The sequence below is a fragment of the Aphanomyces astaci genome (genome assembly GCF_000520075.1).
Source record: "Aphanomyces astaci strain APO3 unplaced genomic scaffold supercont1.80, whole genome shotgun sequence".
NCBI classification, from domain to species: Eukaryota; Oomycota; class Saprolegniomycetes; order Saprolegniales; family Verrucalvaceae; genus Aphanomyces; species Aphanomyces astaci.
This window is the reverse complement of record NW_009798343.1, coordinates 262,578-289,221: the sequence shown is the minus strand read 5'-3', so window position 1 is coordinate 289,221 and position 26,644 is coordinate 262,578. Positions and strand designations below refer to the sequence as shown.

The 26,644-nt window shown below is 49.7% G+C and overlaps 9 protein-coding genes and 1 non-coding gene across 23 annotated transcripts; 6 read left to right on the top strand and 4 right to left on the bottom strand.

Annotated features, from left to right (window-relative positions):
• Positions 1-519: 519 nt before the first annotated feature.
• H257_16144 lies at positions 520-593 on the bottom strand. Its single transcript has one exon. It is a non-coding gene; the product is annotated as a tRNA-Arg (tRNA).
• A 68-nt stretch (positions 594-661) lies between these two features.
• H257_16143 (phosphomethylpyrimidine kinase) lies at positions 662-3,357 on the top strand. Of its 3 annotated transcripts, XM_009844492.1 has the most exons (11): positions 662-951; positions 995-1,252; positions 1,310-1,466; positions 1,522-1,832; positions 1,883-1,957; positions 2,039-2,143; positions 2,192-2,301; positions 2,355-2,448; positions 2,519-2,711; positions 2,786-2,832; positions 2,882-3,073. In XM_009844492.1, the coding sequence occupies exons 1-11, from the start codon at positions 676-678 to the stop codon at positions 2,999-3,001; spliced, it is 1,746 nt and encodes a 581-aa protein (XP_009842794.1). In that variant the 5' UTR covers positions 662-675; the 3' UTR covers positions 3,002-3,073. The 3 variants fall into 3 exon arrangements, with proteins under 3 accessions (XP_009842794.1, XP_009842793.1, XP_009842792.1); XM_009844491.1 differs by having other exon boundaries at positions 2,786-3,357; XM_009844490.1 differs by having other exon boundaries at positions 2,519-2,832.
• Positions 3,358-3,442: 85 nt separating this feature from the next.
• H257_16142 (hypothetical protein) lies at positions 3,443-4,890 on the top strand (the record flags this gene model as incomplete). Its single annotated transcript, XM_009844489.1, has 3 exons — positions 3,443-4,080; positions 4,134-4,266; positions 4,315-4,890. 3 exons carry the CDS (start codon positions 3,443-3,445, stop codon positions 4,888-4,890), a joined length of 1,347 nt encoding a protein of 448 aa, XP_009842791.1.
• A 24-nt stretch (positions 4,891-4,914) lies between these two features.
• On the top strand, positions 4,915-8,118 carry H257_16141 (hypothetical protein). The gene is made up of 11 exons (XM_009844488.1): positions 4,915-5,140; positions 5,200-5,281; positions 5,336-5,562; positions 5,616-5,835; positions 5,888-5,979; positions 6,028-6,087; positions 6,142-6,531; positions 6,572-6,757; positions 6,817-6,874; positions 6,932-6,999; positions 7,154-8,118. Exons 1-11 carry the CDS (start codon positions 4,919-4,921, stop codon positions 7,973-7,975), a joined length of 2,427 nt encoding a protein of 808 aa, XP_009842790.1. The 5' UTR covers positions 4,915-4,918; the 3' UTR covers positions 7,976-8,118.
• On the bottom strand, positions 7,013-11,906 carry H257_16140 (hypothetical protein). 11 transcript variants are annotated; one of them, XM_009844486.1, is made up of 15 exons: positions 11,530-11,906; positions 11,277-11,473; positions 11,058-11,227; positions 10,937-10,996; positions 10,825-10,890; positions 10,484-10,775; positions 9,754-9,844; positions 9,592-9,694; positions 9,375-9,521; positions 9,269-9,301; positions 9,125-9,200; positions 8,649-8,799; positions 8,519-8,584; positions 7,521-8,471; positions 7,037-7,438 (listed from the first exon to the last, which is right to left on the bottom strand). In XM_009844486.1, exons 1-14 carry the CDS (start codon positions 11,880-11,882, stop codon positions 7,979-7,981), a joined length of 2,298 nt encoding a protein of 765 aa, XP_009842788.1. In that variant the 5' UTR covers positions 11,883-11,906; the 3' UTR covers positions 7,037-7,438; positions 7,521-7,978. The 11 variants fall into 11 exon arrangements, with proteins under 11 accessions (XP_009842789.1, XP_009842782.1, XP_009842786.1 ...); XM_009844479.1 differs by having other exon boundaries at positions 11,058-11,276; positions 11,333-11,473; XM_009844487.1 differs by having other exon boundaries at positions 7,013-8,471.
• A 144-nt stretch (positions 11,907-12,050) lies between these two features.
• On the bottom strand, positions 12,051-14,209 carry H257_16139. Of its 2 annotated transcripts, XM_009844475.1 has the most exons (5): positions 13,187-14,193; positions 12,890-13,139; positions 12,677-12,840; positions 12,384-12,616; positions 12,051-12,334 (listed from the first exon to the last, which is right to left on the bottom strand). In XM_009844475.1, exons 1-5 carry the CDS (start codon positions 14,137-14,139, stop codon positions 12,087-12,089), a joined length of 1,848 nt encoding a protein of 615 aa, XP_009842777.1. In that variant the 5' UTR covers positions 14,140-14,193; the 3' UTR covers positions 12,051-12,086. The 2 variants fall into 2 exon arrangements, with proteins under 2 accessions (XP_009842777.1, XP_009842778.1); XM_009844476.1 differs by having other exon boundaries at positions 12,051-12,616; positions 13,187-14,209.
• Positions 14,210-16,582: 2,373 nt separating this feature from the next.
• H257_16138 (hypothetical protein) lies at positions 16,583-18,537 on the top strand. Its single transcript, XM_009844474.1, has 3 exons — positions 16,583-16,942; positions 16,996-17,246; positions 17,291-18,537. Exons 1-3 carry the CDS (start codon positions 16,661-16,663, stop codon positions 18,459-18,461), a joined length of 1,704 nt encoding a protein of 567 aa, XP_009842776.1. The 5' UTR covers positions 16,583-16,660; the 3' UTR covers positions 18,462-18,537.
• Positions 18,538-19,184: 647 nt separating this feature from the next.
• Positions 19,185-19,599, top strand: H257_16137 (hypothetical protein; the record flags this gene model as incomplete). The annotated part of the gene is made up of 1 exon (XM_009844473.1): positions 19,185-19,599. Exon 1 carries the CDS (start codon positions 19,222-19,224, stop codon positions 19,597-19,599), a length of 378 nt encoding a protein of 125 aa, XP_009842775.1. The 5' UTR covers positions 19,185-19,221.
• Positions 19,600-21,889: 2,290 nt separating this feature from the next.
• On the top strand, positions 21,890-22,250 carry H257_16136 (hypothetical protein). Its single transcript, XM_009844472.1, has one exon. It carries the CDS (start codon positions 21,908-21,910, stop codon positions 22,220-22,222), a length of 315 nt encoding a protein of 104 aa, XP_009842774.1. The 5' UTR covers positions 21,890-21,907; the 3' UTR covers positions 22,223-22,250.
• Positions 22,251-23,877: 1,627 nt separating this feature from the next.
• H257_16135 (hypothetical protein) lies at positions 23,878-24,520 on the bottom strand. The gene has a single exon (XM_009844471.1). The coding sequence runs from the start codon at positions 24,482-24,484 to the stop codon at positions 23,936-23,938; it is 549 nt and encodes a 182-aa protein (XP_009842773.1). The 5' UTR covers positions 24,485-24,520; the 3' UTR covers positions 23,878-23,935.
• Between the last annotated feature and the right edge of the window lie 2,124 nt (positions 24,521-26,644).

Genomic DNA, 26,644 nt, shown 5'->3' with positions numbered 1-26,644 from the left:
AGATACTATGAAAATTGATGTTTCAGTGCTTGTTAGAAATACCTGGGTTTCCTGTTCAATTATCAGTTTTCAGAAGTCGAAACCCATTCCTCAGTGCCGAGCTGCTTCCATTTCCCGGCAGCGACTCCAAAATTTGTCTCTTAAATTGGAAATCTACGTTAGTGCACCGCTGTTTTCTCCTCAGGCTGAACACGATTTGATTCTAGCGTGTTGTATGACAATGTACTACCATATCGTTTGAGGATCGAAAAGTTGACCTTTCCTGCAGCCTCAGGGTGGAGGTACTCTAAGCCCACCACAAATTTGAGAGGCACAAAATCCAACACCTGCGACGTCGTGAAACGATAGGACAGCGAAAGATCCTTTGTGGCTGCTAAACCTATCTTTTGTCAGCAGCACGTGTGAATGGATTACACCATCGAAATTGCATCCCTCGTTCACCATTCCGTTTCCCCTCATGTTGGACAAAATTTAACCGGATACAATTCATGGCGGTGAGAATTAAAGGAGAAAAAACGTAGTCCACGACGGGACTCGAACCCGCAATCTCCCGCTTCGTAGGCGGACGCCTTATCCAATTAGGCCACGTAGACACTTGTTACTATTGTTTAGTTTACTTGATATAGTACAAGTGTCTTACATATATACCTAAACGTCTACATTTTTGACAAGGAAATGACGGCAACGTTGAGCCAACGACTGTGGGCATGCACGGCACATGAAAGCCAAGCGTGCTTGTTCCATGCCTTTATCTTGGGAATTGGCACGGGAGACCTTCCCATTGAATCATTTCAGAACTTCCTCCTTCAAGACGCTTTCTATCTCCACGGCTTCCTACAATCGTTTGCCCATGCGATCACCAAGGCATCTTCGCCCGCTGACACGATCACTCTGGTCTCTTTGATGCAAGGAGTCAATGACGAGCTCAAGCTCCATGCCTCATACATGCAGGTAGTACTCGTAACATATACACACATACCTCACATCGTTCTAGTCATGGGGCATCGATTTGACTGTGGTCGAAACGACCGTGCCAACTGCCGCTACCCGAGCCTATGTCGACTTTTTATTGTCGACGGCGAAAACGTCTCCAACTGTGGCCGAAATCCTTGCCGCTATGGTCCCTTGTGCTCGACTGTACGCCTTCCTGGGCCAGAACCTTCAAGCCGCGATTCGATCGTTCACATCCAGTGATGGCCATTCCAATCGGTATGCCAAATGGATCGACACGTACGCCAGCCCCGACTTTGAAGTAATCTGCTGTATTCTCCTTCTTGCGTATGGATGGTGCAATAAGTCTTGCTTGTAGGCCAGTGCCGCAACGATTGAACAACTCTTGGACACGACAGCTGCCCGCGACGGGATATCCGAGGCCAGATTGCTTCCGCTGTACACCCGAGCGATGCATTTGGAGTTCAACTTCTTCGAAGCGTACTTCCCCCTTCATCGTTTGTCCACCATCATCCGTACGCTACGTCCTGTACCTCCTCTTCTAATACCCCAGCTAATACCCCAGCGTAGACCCGATGTCGATCTCGACACCCGACAATGAACTGATCGTGACGACGGCACCTGCTGGTCCAGCCTTCACTGGCAGCACTCTGGCTTTTGCGCTGGCACAACGGCAATCGACATCGGTGTTGATGTCCCCCAAAAGGCTGACGCTTGACAGCACCATTACTCCATCTCAACGCTCGGCCCTTGAAGCCATGTGCCAATGGAGCCAGCCGTCGTCGACCAGTGGCACTGTTGACTCAGCCGTGGCCTCTGCGGTGTTGCGGTTGAATGTACCTCGAGTGCTCTGCATTGCTGGGTCGGACAGCGGAGGCGGCGTACGCTTTTTGTTTGTCATGCCTTGGTTTGATGACAAATATTGTTGTAGGCGGGCATCCAAGCGGATATGAAAGCGTGCACAGCCCAAGGCGTGTTTTCCACGAGTGCTCTGACCGCCATCACGGTATACAATGGATCGTCCATTTCCCAATATATATATATATATCCATGTCACAATATAAATATATATATATGACGCCGTTAGGTACAAGACACGAAGGGGGTGCACGGCATCCACAACGTTCCATTGGACACGCTAAGTGCCCAAATCAACTGCGTGCTTGACGACATTGGCACGACAGTGATCAAGGTGAGTTGGGCGTTATGAATTTCTATGAGTTGAATAGAGTCGCGATAGACGGGAATGCTCGCGTCTGCCGACATTATTCGGTGCGTGGTGGATGCTGTTGCCCACCGCAACCTGCCTTTGGTCGTGGATCCTGTCATGGTGTCTACCAGTGGACATCGGTACGATGTGTATGTGTTGTTGTTTAAGAGTATTTTATCCCCTTTCGTCATAGATTGCTGCAGTCGGAGGCCCATCGTAGCCTCGTCACGGACTTGTTTCCGATAGCGTTGCTCATCACCCCCAATTTGCCCGAGGCGTCAGTGCTGGTAGGGCCCCACTTGAACAAATACATACTTTACATCAACAGTATATATATTGAGCGACTTTATTTCCTAGTTGGACGGCCGCGTGATTGCCTCGGTGACCGACATGCAGCAAGCGGCGGTGGATTTGATGGCGCTGGGCCGTTCCAAGTTTGTCCTGGTGAAAGGAGGACACTTGGAATCGGACACGGTAGTGGACGTCTTGTACGACGGCGAATCGTTCGACTTGTTTTCGTCTCCTCGCGTGCACACTACCAACACCCACGGTACGAAAGCTTATGCTGCGGCGTATGGAAGATGGGAGTATATATATATGGGGTAAGATGCTAAGAGTGAATAGGCACCGGATGCACGCTGGCCGCAGCCATTGCTGCGAATTATGCCAAAGTACGACTTTACCTAATATTTGTGAAGCGGGGTCATTTTTGAGTGATAGGTCGCCGACCTCAAGCTGGCGGTGCGCCTCGCGATTCGGTATGTCCAATCGATTTTGCACGGCAGCCGGGACATCAAGATTGGCCACGGCGACAACGGACCCATGCTGCACTGGTTGTAAACCAACAAAGCATGACGGCCTTCCAACTAGAATCATCAGCTTGTTATAGAATATAGAAGTCTATCGTCCGTGTATGTTGCGTGGGGGGGAATAAAATGCTTGCGAAACATATTCACACACATCACTCCGAAGGTATACACATACCCACATGGAGCCAAATCGCTGATCAGACAGGTTGGCAACAGTCACACCCACAATTCGCAACATCAACGCCAGCCGAACCTGCGAAGGGATCAATTCGGTCATAAGCGTAGGTAGCAGCAATGGGGACACATCTCTTGGCTCGTGCACACTCAAGGTAGCTAGTGAGATCTTTCGTTGGGTGGAAATACTGGTATCATTTTTGCTGTAAATCATGTATAGTGTCGCTTGGGAATGATATCTTTACGGTTTCGTGCTACTAAAATTTACAACCGTGCCCCACTTTCGACTGTGGTTACGATGCCATCTCCACCCACACGACCAGTGCTGACCCTTGACCTTCCGTCAGAAACGATCGAATTCACTGGGGACTTTTCTGTGCCTGGGTACCTATGGACGTACTTGACGTTTTACGCAGCGGGGGCTACACTAGTCGCCTCGTGGACTTGCTTTGTCCTGTCGATTGATGCATTTGCCAAGTTGTATCCCGATGGCATGGTGGGGTTTGTCTTTCCGGTGGTCAACATGTCGTCCTTGCTAGTCATCACCATGTTCATGCTCGTGGCTGGCCGTCAGTTGCCCCTTCACGTGCGAATGGCTGGCGGGTTTGGCAGCCTCCTGCTCTCGATCTTGGTCGTGCCGCTGCTCCAACTCGTTCCAAACATCGACACCCAAGTCCGTTATGTGGGCACACTGATCATGGTCATTGTCACTTCTATGGCGAGTGCGCTGATCCAATCGTCTATCTACGGGTTGGGGGCGGTTTTTGGGCCGTCGTTCCTTCAAGCGATCGACGGCGGCAAGGGCACCGGGGCGGTGCTCCTTGTCTTTGCTCGAATCGCCACCAAGTGGACGTATGACCATGACAACCCTGGAATGCTGTCCCTTTGCGTCTTCTTCGGCCTGGCCTGCGTCACGATTGCTGTGTCTTGGACATTGTACGTATCTCATGCCTTTATGTTGAAAAATGGTGACATGCTTGTTCCTACAGGTACGCTATGCTCCCCCATAATGAATTCGCCAAACCAGTGCTGGATATGTACGTTCGTATCCAGCACCTGACCCCTCTAGCCCTGCCCCTCCCGTCCCCCATGCGATCCCCCCAAAAGCAACAACTATTCCAGGTATATCCCTTCTACCTCCTAAAGCGACTGAACCGGCGCTGTGACCAGACCTTTGCACCCACGGAAACGACTCCAATCGTGGACAAGGAGCACAATACTGATGTGGGCTCGATCCTAACTGTCTTACGACTATCTTGGAAACCTGTGAGCATGTCGTTCGTAACGTTTTGCGTCTGCCTCGCCTGCTATCCCGGGCTAACCACCGCCATTCAATCCAACTCGATTGGGCAAACGTGGTTTCCAGTGGTACTCACGGCAGCGTTTACTGTCGGGGACCTAGTCGGCAAGTCGCTGCCGTTGACTATCCGACTGTTGACGTTGGAAACTCTGCATTATCCCCTTGTCGTCCAAGCTGCGTACATCCCACTATTTGTGCTCGCGGTGGTGTACTCGAATGCCGTGTCCGACATCGCCGCTATCGCCCTCGTGACGTCGCTGGGGTTTGTCACGGGATATGTTGGGACAAGTGCGATGATCCTGGCCCCCACCCCCTGCAGCGATGTCGAGCACGAAGTTGCTGGCATGACAGGCTCGATGGCTACAATTGCCGGCCTCTTTGCAGGGTCCTACGTTGGACTAATGTTGCAATTCATCCTTCGCTGTGTGACCGTTGGCAACGTTTAATCCACTAAGATATAAATAGATATACTTGATGGTGGTGGTCGCCGATGTGTTCAGCGCTGAGGAGGCGGAGCTCGTAGCGATGCAGTTCTCGCTCGCAAACCGACGAAATGCCCGCGACTTGGACAAACTAGAAGCCACCGTACTCTTTAAGGAACACGCCCCAGAGTTTTCCCCTCACGACCTCAAAACGATCTTTGCTGGAATCGAGGCAAAAGGAACGTTCCAACTCAACGTCAACGAATACTTGGAGGTGCACTTCCCATGTTATCATCTCGACCTCGTGGTTACTATCACAAGATTGTGATGTAGATCAAGGCAAACAAGAAAATCGAGCTCGAGGCTATCGACGAGGAAGATTTGAAGCGCCACTTTACTGTTCTAGACTACCACGGTACGTTGCCACGTTGAGATGAGTTTAGTTGTCGAGGGCTGACCAAATGAACAGGCAATGGGTCACTCGTGGCGACTGAAATCACCGAAGCATTGGAAAAGACGGGGGACTCAGGAGTGGATGTGCTGAAAGAGGCCATCCAACACGCTACGACACTGTCGACGGATGGGACGATCACGTTTGAGTTGTTTCGCGTGGCGATTCACGATATGAATCGAAAGAACCAAGCGGCGATTGCGGCGGGTATGATAAGGATCTATCGATTGCAGGCCAAGTTGCAGGTATGTATGCATGTTGTCACAGTATCTTTGCGGATTGTTGAATGAATGGACAGGAACAAGCGTTGAAACGAAGAGCGTCCAATACCCACGAGACGTCGATTCAAATCGAATACCAAGTGCTCGTCGCCCAAACCCAGCGGCAACAGGCTCAACTCATCACAGCCCAGAACGACCTATTCTCGAAGGTTTATGGTATCATCGTCGCGCAATACATGTGCCAAACCCGCGTTCTCCAAGCATTCCGAACGTTCTTTGACCATTTGCACACCGAAGGTACGTCGACCAGTGGGGCTTCCGTTGAGTCGGAATACAACGTAACGAGTAGACAGCCACCTCTTCCGCCACAACCTCGAGAAAAACGGCCGCGTCGTGGCCGTCCATCCTAGCTTTCTCCTCACTCCTGGTCCTGTCATTGAAGTGTGTACATTCGCCATACATTTCTGTCCACTCATTTGGGCACTGTAGCAATCGCCTGCGTATGCCGACTTGTGCAACTTTATGATCCCAGACATGGTCTACGACACGGTACGCGTGAATTCCCTCCGCCCTCTCCACCCCTATTTAGTGCGACTGCACTAGGACAACCACGGACCGCTCTTTACCAACCGCGCGTACCGCAAGATATTCCTGTGGTATTGTCTCTTGGGCAGTTTGACCAATTTGCAAACGATGGGGCGGACCAACTTTCTTCGATTTGCGCGCGACTGCCGCGTCGCCGACCTCAGCGACCGACCGATCTTGGACGCGGATTTGGATGCATGTTATGTCGTGGCGATTCGGGAGCCTCGCGTGGCGCCCCCCCAGAAACGGGTGGTGGACAGCGAGTCGTTCCATTTTCACTTCAAGCCGACGCCGCCGTTATTTGAACACACGACCAAGCACCACTCGAACACACATGGGGGCGGCATGACGTTCAAGCAATGGGTGCACGGCACCACGCTGCTGCTCTGTCGATGTCTAAACCTAGAGGTAGGTGTATGTGTGTGTGTGCACCTAATTGGATGTACAGGAATGGCCCAGTACGCTTAAAACGGATGAACTTTTTCGCGAATACATTTTACCCCACGCAAATCAACTCCAGACGCAACCACTTGGACCTGAAGTGTCTCAGCCCGAAGTCATGCAGTTCATTCGCAACCACGTGTGGCCTTTGAAACAAATCTTTTCCCACTTTGCAGGCCATAGCATGACATCGGTAACCCATACTAGTCAAATGTACCGATAACTAGAGTCGAACTTGCTTTCTACGGGTAGATCGAGCTGCATCAAGGACTTTCACTGCGGGACTTTATTCACTTTGCACGATGTTTTGGTACGTCTCTAATACTGTAACTTGATTCAAAGGTTGAGGTTTACAGGAGTACTGTAGACATACTACCATCGACCATCTTGGACCAGCCGCGACCCCACCTTGCCTTTCGCCAACTCAGCCTTCAGGTTCGTACGACGACATTTCACTTCATAGTCGCCATATTCGTTGAATGTATAACATATGAGCATTTCTCATATTCATCAAATTCCACCATATATATATACCTACCTACCTACGTGTCTACTCTAACCTACGAAATGAACGATATAATTCATGTAGGAAATCGTGCAAGAATACAACGCCGCCAAGCTGGACGTTGGGTTTTCCAAATCCGAAAGCCGCGAATCCTTGGATCTCAACTTTCACGAGTTCCTCCGATGCATCCAGCGCCTCGCCATGGCCATGAATCGGTCATTGTCGTCGTCGGCTGCTGCTGCTGGAATCGATGGCCGCATGTTTGCATACACCAAGCACCACTCGCTCGTGTCGTCGTTTCAGCACTTTCGCAGCGACATGCAGTCCCCCGGACAGTCGCAAGTGCACTTATTTCAACACACGCGGCAACTACACGCAGACGACCGCCAAATGTCCAAAGTCGTGGCGCTCGTGCAATCCAGGCTCAAATCACACTCTTCATTGCTCTTACCAGCTCCGACGGGGCGCCTGCAGCCCCAGGCCACCGACATATCACTCTTTGACCATCTGCCACCCTTAGCCATGGACGTCGCCGCCCCCCCAACAACATCACGCCCAACGACGTCGATTCGATCCGAAACGCCCAAGTGTGTCGTCCCCAAGCCGACACATTTACCCCTGATGATCCTGCCATCGCAGCCGTGTTCCCCGCGGTACTCGGCCACGCGGCCGTTGTCCCTGGGCGGGTCCCCCCGCATCAAAATCATCCGCCCCCCGCTAACGCTCGACGTATCGCCACATGTTGCCAGTCCGCTGCCGACCACTTCTAGACCCCCCCCGACGACTGCACAGTACAACGGGTTTGCCATACCGCCGCTGTCGTCCTCTGATCGACCGCGAACGCCATACGAACATGCGTCGGGAGTAGTAGTCTCTGGAGTAGTAGTCTCTGCACGATTGCAATAGCACTTAGTTGGTAGGAGTGTGCATTTCACCTAAATGTAGCAGCGCGTCGACTGACAATGGAGAGTCTTGGGCCAATAATATGTTGGCACATCGACAAATCGCACGCGGGATGCCCCGTAGCGATTGAATCACTGGATGCGCGGCCAAAACGGCATATACGTTGTCCATGGTGTCGGCCATGTGGACGGCATACAGCGGCGACCGAGTCATGCCCTGCAACGGCAGTTTGCGAGGAAATACCATGTCCACGAGCAGCTTGGCCGACGCCTTCCTTGTCATGGGGGGCGTCTTAAACACATACAGGCCGTGGTCGTGCACGCGGTCTGTCTGGCAGAAGTACACGGACGTCGTGAGCACCTTGAGGCCAATGTTGTCGGCGAGCTGCGAGTTAACAAATGTCGTGAACATCTGCGCATCGCCAAGCAGTACAGTATCGCAGCCGTCCAGGACCACGAGCATGGGGGCGCCGTGAATATGCCGTGTCAATTTGTGCATTCTACGAGCGAAGGTCACGACGTTTGTCCATTGCACTCTGTCACACACCGTCGCATACGTCGACCCGCACACGCTCGGAATTCGTCGAGCATGCACTCGAGTTTATCGTAAATCCTACACTCCAACGTCGTGAGGGGATATGGTACTGTATCGCACACAACGTTGTCTATATATCGACCTTTCGTGGGGATGGTGCAACTTGTCTGGGCTCAACACGACAGCCGCATCATTTTCGCACAATTCGGCAACGTTGACATGGTACACCCCACCCAAGAACGCCATCCGCGGACTCAAATAGGTGGCCACCGCGTGGGCCAACTGGGTTTTCCCTTTATTATGTGTGGACACACGCCCAGTCAATTTAGTGTCGCATATTAATAGAAGTCGATTCAAAACATTGGAATGATGGGGTTGGTGAAGGCGCAGCACCAAATCGGTATCGACCATCAAAACCCACAACACGAAGCAAGTGGCCAATCAAATACTCCTCTTCGACCACTCAACATCGAATTAGTGTGTGTGACTTATATTAGTGTGAAACTGGTCACTTTTTACATACAAGAGGAAGTACAAACACTAATCGATTGATAGATTTGGCAAAGCAGCACACACAAATCCAAATTTTGGGTCAAAGGACAATATTATTCTTCTTACCAACACCGGACGGCCCTGTCACCCATACCCATCGCTTGTATTTCAAATGGCTTTCTTCGGTCAAGTATCCACACAACTACAATGTATTAAGTGTCCCTCCAACTCAGAGATGTTTGCATCTTAATATATATATATTGGCTGTACGCGAAGTTGTTCAATCGATCGAAATCGAAACGTCTACAAAACCAAACATTAGAAGGTTAATGTATACAGTATAGTGTCTGTTGAGTAGCATATAGCCTCATCGTACCGGACATAACGTGGGGAGCGAGACGTTCCATATCTTTGGAAACCGCGCTTCAAATGGCGTGTGCAACGAGCGTGGCACGACCATATGGGGAAACACGACTTCGTTGTGCGGTTGGTGCGTCGGCAACAGCGTAAACTTCTCCACGCCCTACGAAGGTACATGTAATCGAATCAAACGTCCGCTACGCATATATAAAACATCACTAACAGACATATACCGTCGAGGCAACGCGATGCGGGGACCACGACACGGTCATGAGTGCTTGTTCGAAACACGATTCGACCGAGAGCTGCCCCGTGGCTAAATTCAAGTAGAACGCCCTACAAACAACGATCAAGTTAGCTGTTTGATTTAAAAGTCGATGGGGTGGTCTTTGTACTGGGTAAAGTGCACGGCTTCGCAGTCTTCCACCGTCGAATCGCCGCGAATAGCAATCACGTGCGGGACTCCACACTCGACAAACGCGTTGGCTACATGATAATATTGGTTCCAAATGCTTGTATATGATGATAGTTATTAGCAGAGGTAGGGAAAAATATAATCTCGACAAGATTTATTTCTCTATTTAAAAAAAATTTTTTTTCTAAAGGATCTGGTCAGAAAATAAGTAATTTTGCTGGACGCGAAGGATAGAAATAAGTTTTGTGATGTGTGCCTCAAGAAATAAATATAGTATTTCATTCGGTGAAGACTTGATATTCATCGATAATCTGAGGTCATTCACTGTGAATAAATAATTCATTCCGACTGGCTGAAAGAATTATCTTTTCTGTAATGTGTCAGTAAGAATACATAATATCTTCGTCCTTGCATGTCACAAATAAGTAAAAATATCATCTCTTTTACTGAAATAATAAATATAAATACTATTTCTGGTTAATACAAGCGTAGACGAGTACGAGTACTATTAATATATTGTGAATTCGGTGCAAATTCCCCCACCAAATCCGACTCACGAATCGACGCGATTGGCTAAAGTCCAATTTTAATGAGCTGTGGATTGGCTCTTTCAGAAACGACGACACACTTATACTCAGCCAATCCGAATGTCCAGCCTCGTTTAGAAAACCACACGACTATAGATAATAGCGAAATAATTCACCACATACCAATGTGTTCGGAATTGCAAGAGTTGACGACTACGAGCCGCAGATGGAGCTGGACATGCGTGCGGACGATCTGCAGCAATGTGTCGACGGGAATCAGGTCCGCCATGCCTTGCTGCTCGTCGCTCTCAAAGTACAGGCAATTGGTGGCTCCATGGCCAGAGTAATGTAGCACGCGGCACTTGGACGAGACCATCGTGCGCAGTGCGTCCATCGTGGCAAAGCTCACAGACACATCGATAGGCGGCGCCGCGTGCACCATGGCCATCCCCGCATCATTGACGTGGTCTTTCCACTAAACATGAGGAGATGTGGTTGAGATCAAGCTGAACGATATGGGTTACCGTCATGTTGGCCGCGGCGAAAAGGGACTGTTTCAGACAGTCGTATTCTTTTTGAAAGTTTAGCATCTATTGCATCGTGACAATCGAAACAAATCCACGGGAAAGGACGTACGTCGTGGGAGCGTAACTTTGGGCCATCGCGGTAGCACAATGGCCCGGCAAAGAGAATGCCCTATGCAAACATCGACACCGTCAGCAGCGTATATATGGTGATTATGCAAGGGTAGAAGCACCAGAACGTTGTGACCAAGCGCCATGGCGGGGGACTTGAACGGCGTGTCCATGCGACTCACGCGGGGGTCTTCAACTTCGTATTGAATCCTGCAACTTCGACGAGGTCGATCCTTGACGTATGCGAGGCGAATGATATCGCCGTGCCCGACGCGAGTGGGCACATTCGCGACTTGGACTTGTGTTAGCGACGACGACGATGTCCCCAGCGTGCTGCGTACCTAAGGGCGTCGAGTTGACAATCGTGCCGTTGGTGCTGCTCAGGTCGGTCACATACAGCGACGCGTCGTCGACTTCGCTCCATTCAACCGTGCAATGATGGGCACTCAAGCAATGGAGCCCGAGCGACGTGATCGCGGTGCTCTGAAGGCATCCTACGAAATCCTCGCGACCGAAACGAATCGATCGATCCTGCGGCCTACAACATAAGGATCCAATGAATGAGACACATAATCACCTTGAACGTTTGACTACCCCAGTTCGATGTTGACGAGGTCCTCCTCATCCAACGATGTCAAGTCATAATGCGTCATGCATTCCTTCGTCGACGCGTGCAGTTTGAGTCGCATGGACCCATTCTTGTCGTCTTCGTAATAGCGTCGCATTTGAGACAGTTCTTCGTCGTGGTCGTCGTCATAGTACGTGTCTTGGGTCGGCGGCGATTGGCACTCAACTTCCTTGGTCACGTCTGGATTGACACTGATGGGAATGAGCGCCATGGGAGACGGCAGTACGCCGCCATCATGTGGGTTTGGTCTCTTGGGCAATGGCTGAATGCTGTCGTCGTCGTCGGTGAAGTCGAACGCCGGGACATGCTCCTTCTCCATGTCGAGTCAACTCTTCAACGTAAATATCCAAATGCAGCCTGATTGTGTTGCGATCTTGGTACTTAAATCAATAAACATGTCGAATTTATTTCAGAGATTTAAATGGAATACAAGGACCTAGATATTAATATAAAACGGCCACGAATTAATTCAACGAACGCAACGTTTCGCGCGTTTTGTCGCGTTGTATTGACCAGTTCAACGTTAAGTCATTTCCTTTTTGCGCTTTAGGTTGTTACGACTCTCCATCAACGACGCGCCTGTCCCTTCCGCGGCCAAGACATCCACGACGGCATACGGCGTGGTCCCGTACACAGCGCTTTGATCCAGCAACTGAAAGGCGAGGGAGATGTGGCCGCGCACGAGCAAGTTGACATGCTGCAGGATCTCGAACGGCACGGGGGTCAATATGTGGAATTCTCGGCGCTCGACATCGATGCTCCGAACAATGCCTACTCAAGGTGTTATTAGAGATGAGTTGACTGAGTGATGACGATGTACCGTGGCCAACACAGGGAACCATTGGATTGTCCAGAACTGTCACAGGACCTCCGTTTGTGGCGTCCGGTTTGATCTCGTACGGGTGGCAGCACAACCCAACAACGCTTGCGTTCAGTACATGAAGGATCTGGCTTGGAGGCACGGAACCCCCCGACACACGCAGACCGACCTTCGAAAATGGAACCCGGTACGGCGCTTGTTGTGGATAGATGGTCGAGAGGAGACGCGTATACCTGTCTCATAATGTCAAAGGATTGTTGGTGACATACACCTCTTATTCCAAGAGATTGTACCGTGTCTGCTCGGATGTGCAGTGGATATTTTGCAACGACACATGTGATGGGACGGGAACTCGGCCTAGAAAGTACGCGTGCAGTCTGAATTGCCGCAGTTCTTTCCCACTTCGCGCAGGTTGCGGTGGCTCGATGTCCCACATTTCAATGGGATGCAGCGTCCACTACAAGCATGTTGCGTATAAGACGACCGCCGGCGATCGATGAATTCACCTGAGGCGACAGTGGCACGTCAAAACTCTTGGCCTTGGAGAGTGCGACGACCTGGACGACATGCTCAGGTGTCGCAGCCGAGAGAGTCGCTTGAAGCAGATCGTAGCCCATGCTCTTGATCCAGCCGTCCGTGTTGAGTACTAGCGGAATCGTGGAATCCTTGGCGGCATAGTCGTTCAAGAGGGCGCTAATGGCTTCCATGTACACCGTTGGATCGGCCTTGGGGCTGCTAAAACCGAAAAAGTACGACCTACCGCCACATGTGAAGTTGGACGAACTATCCACGACACATAGTACCGATACGCTGGTTCGAGGTGCGTATACCCAGGCCCGAGCAACGGTGACGTGATATAATGCAGCGACAGCACCCCCGGCGCCGCAAGTTCCGGCTGCCCGACGTCCGTGTCCAAGTACGCGACCATCGGATACACGTTGAGCAGTCGATTCACCACATACCGACTGAACGTGGACTTGCCCACGCCCTTGGCCCCACAGACGAGCATTTTTCGATTTGCCGACGTCGCCATAGAGTCTAAGATCGACGCCGCCACCTTGGACCAGGTCGGCGGAATGAGAATTTCGCGCACAGGATGAGGTTCCAGCGACGTGATGGACGTAAAGTCGACAGACTCCCCATGATACAAGACAGACGAGCCATCCGCGTTAGACGCGGCATGCTTGGCTTTCTTCGTTTTGGGTTTGTCAAGTGCATGGGCTGCGTTCTTGTGGCGGATGAATTTGAACCCTGGCATCGGCACAACCATGTCGTTGGTTGTTGCGGATGGTGGACCACCATCAAAGTACGACGCTAGGTTGCCGTAGGTAACATGCATGGACCGAAAGACCAGGACGATGGGGAATCGTACGGCAATGTCCTTGGCCAACGCATCTGCCTCGGCCTCGTCCGCCATGGTCAACCGATCGTCTACGTGCGTGAGGTTCCAATGGGCTTCTGTCAATGACGTGCATGGAGATTGAAACACAGATGTTGTCGCGATGCCTTGGATGGACAAGAGGTTCGACCAACGGGGCGAGAACACGTCCAAGTACGCGCCAGCTTTGGCGTGGAAGCCCAGAATGGACACTCCACCTTGGAACACGCGAAGGTGCACCATCCCAGCACCCACCAACTTCTCCTCCGCCTCCATACCAATGACGACATGCTTCTTGGATGGAGTGCATGAGACTTTGTCTTCTGTGGCGCAATAAGCGTCCATGAGCTGCTGCATCTGTGCTTGTTGGACTTCCATCGCTCCACAACGACGACTGCTGCGCAGGCAATTGTTGGTTCGCTACGAGATCACACTATTTCAGGGTTTGTTGATTCTACGTACCTCAAAGTAGTTTAACGTAAAAAGAGCCAATTTATGACGTTGTGACAAGTTACTGTTATGAAAATGCACCAATCATAGCTCGTATATTCAATATGCACCAATCACACAGTGAACCTCTTAATTTCTATTCACACCTACAAAAAGGGTGGTACACTGTAAATTATATTGTGAATTCGCTATAAACTTCCAAAATTCGCGTGGTTTCCCAAATCAATATTGAATCAGTTCTGCTTGGTTGAATACACTTGTTCCTTATGTACGAGCCAATCAAATCCACTCAAAATTGGATTAGTTAGAGGTTCGACTCAAAGGGTCTGGAAATGTGTACCGAATCCACAATACGGTAGTACTAGGTACAACTTGCAGTACTGTTAACAAGTGTAAATTGGTACTCAAAATTATAGAGATTCCGAGTCCAAAACCGTTTCCAAGGACTCCAATACTTGTCTAAGAGCATAAGACCTTAACCACACCTACCTAGGAATTCTCTAGTACCTTTAGGACTTTTTAGAACGCGAAAAAGCAGGACGGAGAAATCCCCATTTTTCGAAATCAAATGAAAGTTGTATGTCATAACGTTATTTGTGGATTTGCTGGGAGATGCGGGGGCAGGACACAAACACATCACTGTGAAGAATTAAAGCCTTCAAATTATGGTGTACCATATATATTATGCATTCGATTCGAAGTTGGAGTGGGTGGTCCAATCGAATCAGCCCAAACGCAGACAATCAGCTAACCAATGAAATTGCTTCAATCCTAAATTCCAACTAATGGTAGGCTTTAGCCCATTTGTCCCAGTTGAACTATTTATATTCAATTTTCGTATGGTATACATTGTATGGTATATAATTGTGCTTCGAGGTCGATTCCAAATTTGGGTGAAAAGGACAATATACCGGTATGCAACTTTATTCAAGTTGTCACGTGCGAGTCAACCTGGAACTGAATCTCCCACTTCCACCAAGTCAAACGCCGTGTGTATGCGCGCGACAGTTATATACTAGTATTATTGTTTGCTTGAACATCTTTATGTTGATATTTGTTTTCAGTATGAGTATTTTTATTCCCTGTCAGCCCTAAAATTATTTACGTTTTGCAAAACGATCTACCGGTATGTACAGTACAGTAACGTTATACATCCTACAGATTGTGCATGCGTACATACTACGGGAAAGGCGCGATGCAGGTCCAACCAATACTACCGTACATATCAAGAACACCTTATTGCATGCCACCTGAATGAACAGCTGTAGAGAAAGACAACTTCAACCTTGCCAAATTCGTCGTATTTCAAGAACAAGCGTGTACATGCGGGTAAGATGCCTCGTGCCAGAGAGAGCTGTGTATACACAGACCATGCTGCATAGGCTGAGCTAGTAATGGACTACCTTGTAGTACAAGTAGTATTGCTGTAGGTATTACAAGGCTCGTGAAAAGCGACATCAAAGTTCGTCCATTTTCGATATATGCGCATGTCGACATGTCGTCCAAGTACCACAAAACATTCATATGCGCAATAAAAATAATGCTTCCGCAAAAGTAGTGAAATATCCGGAACAGTTCGGTTTTCAAGGTGAAACGGCATAATTTTCTGAATGCAAGCACCACATTTGCAGTAAGCGACTTAAAGCGTGTCAGTACAGCAGCCAATGTCCCTCTCCAACAAGTTGGATGCCTGCCAAGAAACTCCAGAATTTTCTTCCGCCTACCATGAATGCCTCGATTTTGGCCTTCCAGAACTTCGTGTTAACGTTATGATGTTGATATTTTTAGCAAAATGGAAAATTGGTTCCAAGTACAATTTCCTACGTTTTGACCTCTTTTTGTGCGATTTTTTACGCAACTCACTATACCAAAAGTAGAAAAAGAGGTCCTTGACGTCTTTTTCTAAATCGTGAAAAAAAAAGAGGTAAATCGATTTTGATTGGCTCATGCTATTTCTGAAAACTACTTGGAGCTGTAACGCCATCTCCCTCTATGCACAGTTCCTACTTTTCAAACAAACTGAAAGTATTTTAAAATGTTTCTAAATACGAGCAAGTGTAAGTATAACGTTATTGGTACCGGTAGCAGTACACTTCCTCCTGATGGATGCTTGTTGTGGCTATATTTGCATTATGAAAGCGCATATGCGCCTCGTTAAGGGGTACTGTAACCGCGGCCACCTTGGAGTAAGTTAAGGGCAAGTCGTGCGATGTGTGTGTGCGTCCGGTTACTCACCTCCGACGCAGTTACACATAGAGTTTTCCGGATACGGGGGTTAGTCGCCGCAATAGTTACACATCACGGTATCCGGAAATACCGCCATGAGATATAAAACGACCTGCGGTTTGTATGGTCACTTGGATAAAAACAGGGCGTCACATCCGGATACGCAACGAGAGTGTGCGCCTGAGAAGCCTCTTCCTCACATCCTCACTGTCCATCATCCGACATGTACTCTAGCTACGCTAAGGCCCCCAAGACAGGGGATCAAGGGAAGAATCATGTAGCCACGGATCACGAAGCTTTGCATCGGGATGCCAAGATCCATCAGTCCGTCCAGTCCTCGGAAAGTCACCTGACGCCGTTGGACTTGGAGACCATCATGTCCAACAAGGGCGTGGTCAAGTACTGGTACCTCCATCGCCCCAAGACTATGGAAATCGTCCACAGGAATGCAGTGAAGGTGCAATCGGTCGCACGTTCGTTTGCCGTGCGCTCCCTCGTCCGCAAGGTGCATTCTCTCCACCTATTAGACGGGAACAACGTGTTTCATGACATGTGTAGTACGGGATCAATTACATGGTCGAACTCGCCAAGCGCGATGCGGAAAAGAAGGAAGCCGAACGCCTCGCCGCCATGTCTCCCGAAGATCGCCTTCGTGAAGAGCAGGAGAATATTGCATTTGATCGCAAGGTCGAGGAAACACGCCGCCTCAAGCGCGAAGCCTCCGCCCTCGCCGAGGAACAAGCGGCGCTCGAACGTGCCGAAAAAGATCGCTTGGCGGCCCTGTCGGAAGCCACTCGCCTCGCCGAAGCGTACGTCATCACTATTCACGATGTCCCTCATGCTATTTGATTAGAAAGCGCATCCAGGACAAAGCTGATGCTGCAGCCGCCGCACAAAAGGCTTTGGACGACAAGGCTGCTGCGATTGCCGCCGCCACTGCCGCTGCCACTGCCGCTGCGACCGCCAAGTCCACAGAAGACACCACCCCGTCGGCGTGGTCTAATGACAAGACACATGCAGCGACGGCTGCTGCCGACGCCGCCGCTGCCTCTACCGAAGCTGCGCACAAGGCCGTATTAATCGAAGCCGCGCAACTCGAGCGCGACGCGGCGGAACGTCAACTGTTGCATGCCCGCGCATTGGCCGACAAGGCGGCGCGGGAGCGGGAGATGGCGCTGCTGGCCGAGAAGCAGGCCAAGTACGAGGAATCGCTCGGCCGCGACGTGCCCATCGTAGTAACCGACCACGGGCGCGGTCGCGTCTTGTTTTATGACCGCGAGACCCAAGTGTACTCTGTAGCGATCGAGCACTACGGCAAGTCGGAAGAGGTGCTCGATGTGTACCCGGACGAGATCGTTCTGGACGGCGAACGCATCCTGTCGCCGCGAACGCTGGTGGAAACCCCCTTCGGCGTCGGTGAAGTCGTGGGGCTGGACCCGCACTTGGGCTGCTACGCCGTGACCAACCTCATGGTGCGCGAGGAAGGCATGGACGACACGACGGCGCCGCATGCGTTCCTGCAGATCCGCGACATTGTGCGCCACGTCGAAGCGCGCGAGTCCACGGACGTTGTGATCGAGTCGCATGGGCTGCCCATCCCGGACGAGATTACGATGAAGTCGGCGCGTATCGTCAACTCCAAGATCGTGACCCAGGCGCGTCACAAGTTTGTCCAATACCATTTGGAGATTCAAACCACTAACTATGGCACGGTGTACTGCTGGAAACGGTACTCGACGTTTCGACTCCTCTGCGACCGTCTCATGAACGAAGCCGGGTACAAGAAGAAGGAGATTCCTGACCTACCCAAACGACACATCACTGGAAATATGTCGGAGAAAACCATTCGAGAACGTGTGGACAAGCTCAACGAGTTTTTGGATGCCGCCGTCCGCGCCGAGCACCTGCAGTGGGGCATCAGAGTGGACGACCGCATCGCCGTCTACAAGCGCCGCGTCAAGAAACCCCGAAGTGCCGCCGCGTATCCGTCGTCGAGCAGCGCCTCTAGCAACCGACGGCGGTAAATGCGCCAGCCAGCGACACCACGGACAGAGTCATGTAGATATGTAGTGCGCGAATATACAACACATCCATTCCCCACTGTGTTTTACTCTGCAGCTTGCGCGAGGCAATATAGCTTTATAGAGGTTTTTCTTCAAAGTACTATATAAGGAGATTGATAGTATTTGATGCAAGTAGAATTGTAAACTCGTCCTGAAAGTCCGAAAACCCGACACGTTTTGTGCAATGTGGTGCCCAATTACTCAAAGCAAGTACACTCACAATATTACAGTAGTTACTGATGTGAGCAATCAACGAACAGCGATATCCTATAGATACAGTGTAGCTTGTTATGCAGTGCTCGAATTTGCTCCGACAGCCATGTCGTCGTGTATGTAGACTTAATCGCATTGCAAGGATTTGTATGGCTGACAACGCTCATGTGGTGTCGAAACAACTGTGCTAACGTTACAGTATATGAATATAACGTTACCACATAACTTCAACCACATCCCTTGGCCCAAATTTGTAAAATCTGCCTCAAATTTGTAAATAGTTCCAGTATCCAACTCAACTTCAACACTTTGTTGTATAAATAGGATCCAGGTCAATTGTACAAGGCCATCATTGGCTAACTTAGCCAAATGCGTGAAATGAACAAATATTTACAAACTCGAGCCAAAGTTAGCCAATGATGGCCTTGTACAATTGACCTGGATCCTATTTATACAACTGTTGAAGTTGACGCGTGGTTTAGTCCGAGCAGTTGGAGACTCCGCCACGATGGCAATCAAGCACCTCCCGACGCCAGCTCGACTTGCGTCGATCCCATACCTTGCCACGTCAGACTCGACGGAGCTTGTCCGAGCCTCCAAAGTGTGTCAACCGACACTGTTCACCAACAGAGTGTTCACAGTGTACTTGATCTCTGTGTCGGACCATGCCAACCACCGATGGTGGACCATTCGGAAACGATACACGGACTTTTACCGACTGCGCAAAGCGCTCATTGCGGTTCCCATGTCTGGTGGATGCCACACAGGCGCCATCCAGTCTTTGCTGCAGCTGCCGTTTCCAAAAAAACACTTGACGTCGAGCACGAACGCACGCGTTGCTTCAAGCTGTGGACACACCACCTCATGGACTTGTTCCTTCGAATGACACAAGAATTGCTGTCCACGCAATCCATGGCTAGCGACAAGTCAACGGTAGCCCTTCTCCGCTCGTTTTTTGAAGTTCCTACGGCTGACATGGCCCCCGACGACGACACTACATGTGTCATCTGCCTCTGCGACGTAGACGAATGCGTGTCGGTACTGCCCTGCGGCCACACATTTCACAGGGACTGCGTGTTTGGATGGGTGGATGACAAGCGAATTTGCCCCATTTGTCGACGGGAAACCCATGCATTGGCAGGACTGTATTTACCTCGTGGAGCTCAGCAACGTATATAGTCGGTAAGCGCGTGGCTTATTAACAAAAGTTATTGGAAATTCCTGAGATTTAACCTCGAAATCATCGGATTCAAATTCGACTTGGAAGTCGGAGCAGTGTACAGTACATGTACTGATGTCACTGCAACGCCAACTCCTTTTCCCCTCCGAGGTCCATCGATCCCAAGTACAACAATCGCCCCACTCCACGCTCCATAGCATGCCTGGACCCTTACGTGGAAGTTCACCCATCTCCCAGGTAGCCCTGAATGATTCCAACACCGCTAGCACTTCCAAGCCTTTCGCTTTAAAACCTTTGCACCCTCTATGTGCCCGTATTGCGCTGCCCCGAACGACTCTAGCTGTACCTTCTAGCTATGCCCCACGCGCAAGCTATGTGTTCTGCTTATCTATTCTATGTATGGCAAGCGCGCGCACATTCCACGTGACCGTACACTCGCCCTCATACTAGACCTTAAGCATCCACAGCGCGGGCCTCCCCACATCCCGCCCCGTGGATGGTCCCCTAATGGGCCACCCACGACACAGTCTACGGCAATGCCACCAGCGATGGCACCTGCGTGCTCCGTTCATATGTCCCCCGCGCTCTAGGGACTGAGGGCTACCCCCCTCCCTCAGCTGCTCTCCGTTGATGTCTGGACAAAAAAGGCTCCGGCCACGTACGACACACGCCCCGGCCTGCTGTTCCTTTGCCCCTCACACACCAATGCCGACGAGTTCACTCTCTCGAACGCCCCTCACGCTCACCAGCGACATGTCCTTTTCAATGGGGCAGCGCATACCGCTTGTGGAGGATCGGAGGCGATGTCTCTCATCAAAGCCCTGCAACTTGCCTTCTCAGTACGGTGTATACGGGGACAGGATCGTTATCTTGGAGCAAGTGCGAGGACTACACCGTGTTCTGCCGGTAGACCTCGTCCTGCGCTTCTCATACATTTGCTCTCGTTGTGTCTTGCACTGTCCACGGATTACAATTGTAGGCCGCCGATTTTCTTTCCAAGCAAGCCCGATGTCAGGTGTCACAAGCTTGGCGAGCGATATAGAATTTCCAACGTTACTGTAACGTTATAGTGATGTGAAATCTCCTTTAACATCTCCAGGTGATGCTTCAAAATGTTATTTCTCCAATCCCTTTTTCCAATGAACTGGAGGAAAATAACTGGAGACAGCATGGCATTCAGCAACGATCATATGGAACCATTTCGCCAAAACTATGACAGCTGGAGGAAAACCACGCGTACATGTGTAGTGGTGATACCGTACTGTTGAAGTATGCACCCTATAAAGGCAAATAAGGTACTGGTACTACTAGTCGTACTGTTCAGTACCTACATGTACTGTAAAGTCCTTACATGCACTGTCGGGAGGTTGGTTGTGTGTGTACAAGTACGTATTCCGATGAAACGATTGAAATTTGTAAAATTCACTCGGGCGGGGTCCTCACAGCGCGACATCATTGGGCGTGACTTTGTGTACCTGTAATCAGTCAGGCATTTCGAAAGCAAGGGGTGGCATCGAGGAAGAGAAAGAACAATCGATGGTGCCACACTTATCCACAAGAATGGTGGATCAACATGGACCGTACAAAAGTTCGATTGGGAGCAAACCAACCTCTGGCAAATGCGTTTCAAGCGACAGAAGTTCATTGCCTTGCCCGCAATGGCTTGCTTTTTTTTGCTGGGACAATTGCATCCCACGAGGGACGCATAGATAGATAAACGTTAGCACTTCTTGGGAACACATTGTTGAGATGATTACACTATCCTATCATATTTTAACAGGTACTCTACGTATAGTACTACTCTAAGCACATTCAAACATGTCGCCTCCCCAAATCATTCCAAGCATAGGATTGCATCGTTTTGAAATGATGTCTTGGGATGCTCTTGTTGTGATTGGTCCTTTGATTTGATCAGTGGCATGGTACGGCCAACACCTGAGTGATCGGCAAATAGACAGGACGCAATGAGTCCAATGTGGTCGACCATTTGCGAATTCGACTAGGGACTTTCGTCATGTCAGCCTCCGGTGCATGGTCCGAAGAAGAGCATGGACGATTCCTACACGCGATGAAGTTGTTCCCGAGGGGTCCTTGGAAAGCCATCGCAGGGGTTGTGCAGACGAGGAACATTCGCCAAACCCAAACGCACGCTCAAAAGCACCGAGAAAAGCTGGCCAGACAAGCAGAACGGCGGCAGCACAAGACACATAAGATGGAAGAGCCAGCTCTGTTGGATCCGTCGCACATTGCCTTTCTTGTCGAATTGTACCACAATGTTGTGTCGTCGAGCGTTGTTCATGAATCCACGCCACCGCCGTGCATAAATTAATGGAAGTTACCTACTTTTATTACACCAAAGTTATATCATCGTGGAGCCAGCCCCCTACATTTCACGGCCAACTTGTAAATGCCAGGGGGGGCTGTAGGTGAAGTGGCAACGCGAACGAATACCGGGTAGTGATATCTGGGGGGTACAGACTTAAATGCGGGGGCGGAATTGAATTCCCAGTAGAACCACCTCGTTCAAATTTCGATGGCTTGGACGCGAATTGTCAAGCTGTATGTAGCATGAAGTCTGGAGTTTACGTTTTTAACGTTAGTATTGCGTGTATCAATTGCTTTGGAGCGCCCTGTCCTTGCAATGGGACGAGTCCAAATGACGATATGGAGTCAGAAACGGTGGACGTTCGCAAATGATTCGTCTCCTCCTCCAAGCATCGAACCAAGGTTCCCCCACTGAAATGAGCCCATTCCATCGGCAACACCGTCGACAAAGACACATCCATGGCCTTATCCTACATCAAGTACAATCCATAGATTGTGGAAGCCTTCCTGCTGAGCACCGGCGTCATTATTGGGTGTGGGTGTGGCTGTGAATTCTGGAGCAATTCCCCATTAAATAGTTCTATTACTTCTTTCCTCAGAATTTGTCGTTTATTTGGGATTTACAGTTTTAGAATACTCTATCACCCCCTCTTACCAAGGGTAAAGTGCATCTCAGTGGTTAGCGATAGGTAACCACTGGTGGTGCAGTTAACCATGGGGATTAGCGTTATACTAGAATGTACCCACCGGGGGTAGGACGGAATCCCAAGTCACAGAGGGCTACGGGCTAGGCTAGTGTAGTATACAGTAGTGTATCCGGGTGGCATTATTCCCTCAATGAAACGTTTTTCAGGTCAAAACAACAGTGGAACTGTTGTAATCGGGGAATTGCTCACTTGGTACTGATGTTGCCTGGACAGTCTGCACTCATTTGTCTCCATAGAGTACTAGTACAACGCAATGTAGTACTGTAGACAGCCTCCACGGACGTAGTCGTACAGCCACTGTTCTTTGAATTACACAATCGAACAATCCCTGACAGTGTCTAGCCGGCGTGATTGATTGGACGGCCCCCCCACAACCTTTTATATCACACGTAATCTGTACGACTGTGTTACTTAGATACTATCAATCACAACATCCGATTTCGACGAGTCCAAGCAGCGGTTCCTGCAATACTACCGGTAGTGTTTTGATTGGCGGGATTCGTGACCAGTGTTGAGCACTACCTCGAAGTAGTATGGTATGAAAAATGAGCATACTGACTTGAACAGATAGACAACCAGTAGTGCCACGTTGGATGGGTTTTGACCACGGAAACATCAATTGTTCTGAGGAGGCCAAAACCAAACACATCGTGAATGTTCCACAGCGATTGGTCCGTGTATATCATGTAGTAGTAGTATATTCTGCGGGAACAGTCATCCAAGAACGATTAAGACTACTACTGTAGTACTTCTTCGCCGGTACTACTATTAATAGTACAATGTACTGAGTACTACTCCTCAACGCCGTGCCCACAAAAGTAAACTTGCGTACATACTACTACTAGTAGAGCTACATGTATACTAATTACTAGGCCATATTCGACTACGGCACACACACAGCATTCGCATGGAAGTTGTTGCCACGGTAGCCGAGTAGTACTAGGCTGCAAACTCGACTAGATAGATACTCCAATAAACTACTTACAATTACACTACTACCACCGGACGAACTACACAGTCTTCCTGGTCGGAAGCCCCATGATGTTTTGAAAAATGAACGTGTCTTCTGGGGACCAATAATCGACGACAACCCCAAACTCCTCGAGTTTGACCTCTGGCAGCCACGCATACTCGTCGGCCATCGACATGTCATCCGAGTCGCCGGACGACGAGCACGTGTCGGTGCCAGATTGGTACAAGATTTCCATGAGCTTCGAGTCGTACGGCAGGCTCAGGTCGTGTGGCAGCGGCTCGAGCTTGTCATACATGGACTGCATGCGCTTGGCCTTTCGAATTTTGCTATCGGATTTGTTCTGGATGCGGTTGTGCCGCAGACGGTGTTCTTCGCACAACGTGTGGATTTCGCCATTGAACTTCAGCGTCCGCTCGTTTTTGCACTTGCCAGACTTGTACTTGCACTGGCCCCGGAACTTGTTGGCGGCTTCGTCCAGTACGATGGCAAAACTGGACCGGTACGGGCGTTTGCGGGGAGGCGTGGCGGGCGGCGGTGGCAGTAGGCCCAAGTCATACTCGATCGGGCAAGGCAGGTAGGCGCTCATGATATAGATTGTTGGGTGGGTAATGACGTTTTTCGGGTGCAAATTCAATAATGAACCAAGTCCCCAAACAAACAAATCGCCCGGCGACGGCCCATGTGCTTAGGGGACACGTGCAAGTGTCAACACCCGCTACATAACATGGCAAACCGGCCAGATGGACCGTACAAATCGGAATTGCCGAGCACGTTTAGGACTTTTTGGGTGCAGATTCTCGTGTTGGTCGTTAAAGTGGATGCTCGAAATTACAAAGAATGAGGGGATAACTAGGATGTCTCATTGAGAACGGACCAAAACATGCTGGCTGATGCATAAGTTTCCGCAGATACAGTACGATGCAGACAGCACTGATGGGGGGACTCTCTCATCACGACAGGACGGCTGTGGCGATTACGCCACTGGATATGTACTGTACAGTAAACTGGACTGTCCTTGGTTTGTCGATCGACAAAGCTGAGATTGACTGAACTAGGAATGCATGGATGGCTATCCACAGACTATACCGGAAGAAGTGAGTGGTCGGTGGTTCTGGTCCACAGGTTTTTCGACGTGTTCAGCGAGAAGGGATTGTGGAGGCAGGGCATCAGAGTGCAATATGGTTTCGTTCTGATTGGGATGACTTTGCTTTGGGTCATGCAAATGCCGACAACGTACATGCTGACTGCTGTGGGTCAAAAACGTGCTGGGGTGGTGGTGGCGGCACCTGGTACAAAAGTCAATCCAATCACAACATCCAATTCCAACCACAAAGCTGCTTGGACAACCACATGGCGAATGCAACGGGTACAAAAAGAATCCAACCCATCACTACGTAGTACTACTGTGCATATACTACTAGTACTGTACCTACCTACAGTATCAATAATACGGTAGTTGATTCACATCACGCTTTGGGCGCTGATGTTCCTGTTAGCCGTGTACGTAGTAGACTTATGAAGCTCAACCAGCGATGCACTGCTAGCTTGGCTACCAATAATCAATCTACTGGCAATACTACTAGCCAAGAGAAGTGGCTCCCTGGAAGTAGAAGGAACTTCGCACCACATCTCAACAGTATTCCAAGTAATAATCACATGTCGCGTTTCTTCGTGTGGGTGTACCATGTGGTGTCCAACGTGAGCAAGCCAACGGATTGCAAAGTCACTTTGGTGTACGATTGATTGCATTTGTGGTTCAAAGCTGCCCTTATTGCAATGAGCTCTCTGGGCAGCAAGGGTATCACAGACATTTGAACAAGATTCATCACCACGATGTCGTCGTTTAGGGTTGTACATACGGGTACTTCGAAGGACGTGAACCTTACACTGTACGTCATATCCTCAATGAATCGTGATATGGATGGAGCACAGTACATGTACATGTACCAATACCTAACACACCACTTCAAGTACTGTATACGTACAGTACTGTACTGGTAATCGCCAAAAACACCTAACGTTACTAGTATACAGTGGTTAGCTATCGTCATTCAACTTAACTCTTTCTGGACCAACATGCACTTTTGTCATGTCTTCCCTACTTTAACCTTAGCAAGACTTCGTGATGCTTATAGCCAACGAATGGCGTTGGCTCGTGAATGTTTGTACCTACACTGTAGTAAAATAACTACATGTACTGTAATACTTACTACCTGTAAACACATCGCAGCAAAATCTAATCCCAAGCTCTGCACTTCCTTCGTACATTTGCTGGCACATTGCAAATGGCTTGCCCATGTTCCTCGGGGTATGATATCAAAGATCGCTGGAATACCCAAATCGCATCCTACTACATAGTAGCAATGGAGGACCTGTTGAATGCAGAACAATATCCCATGGTCAGTTTGCAGTGTCGTGAAGAATACAACCGACCCCAAACGTTGTACTATTAATAGTACGAAATACTGGTCGTACCAAGTGCACATAGCATTCCACTTGCGAACGACCGATTTCCCCTGAAACATTTCGATGGTCCCAGTAAGGGGGGGGGTATGTAACGTTATATTAATTAGTCCATGAAGTCAAAGTTGGGCTCTCTCACAACACGCTTGTTCCTTATTTACGCTACCATTATACACGTACATACTAGTACGTACGTACGATCGCCTTGAACATGCAACCACCCGACAATTGCCATATAATTGTCATGGCCCTCAAATAACGTTACTATCGTTTCCTCGCTCGG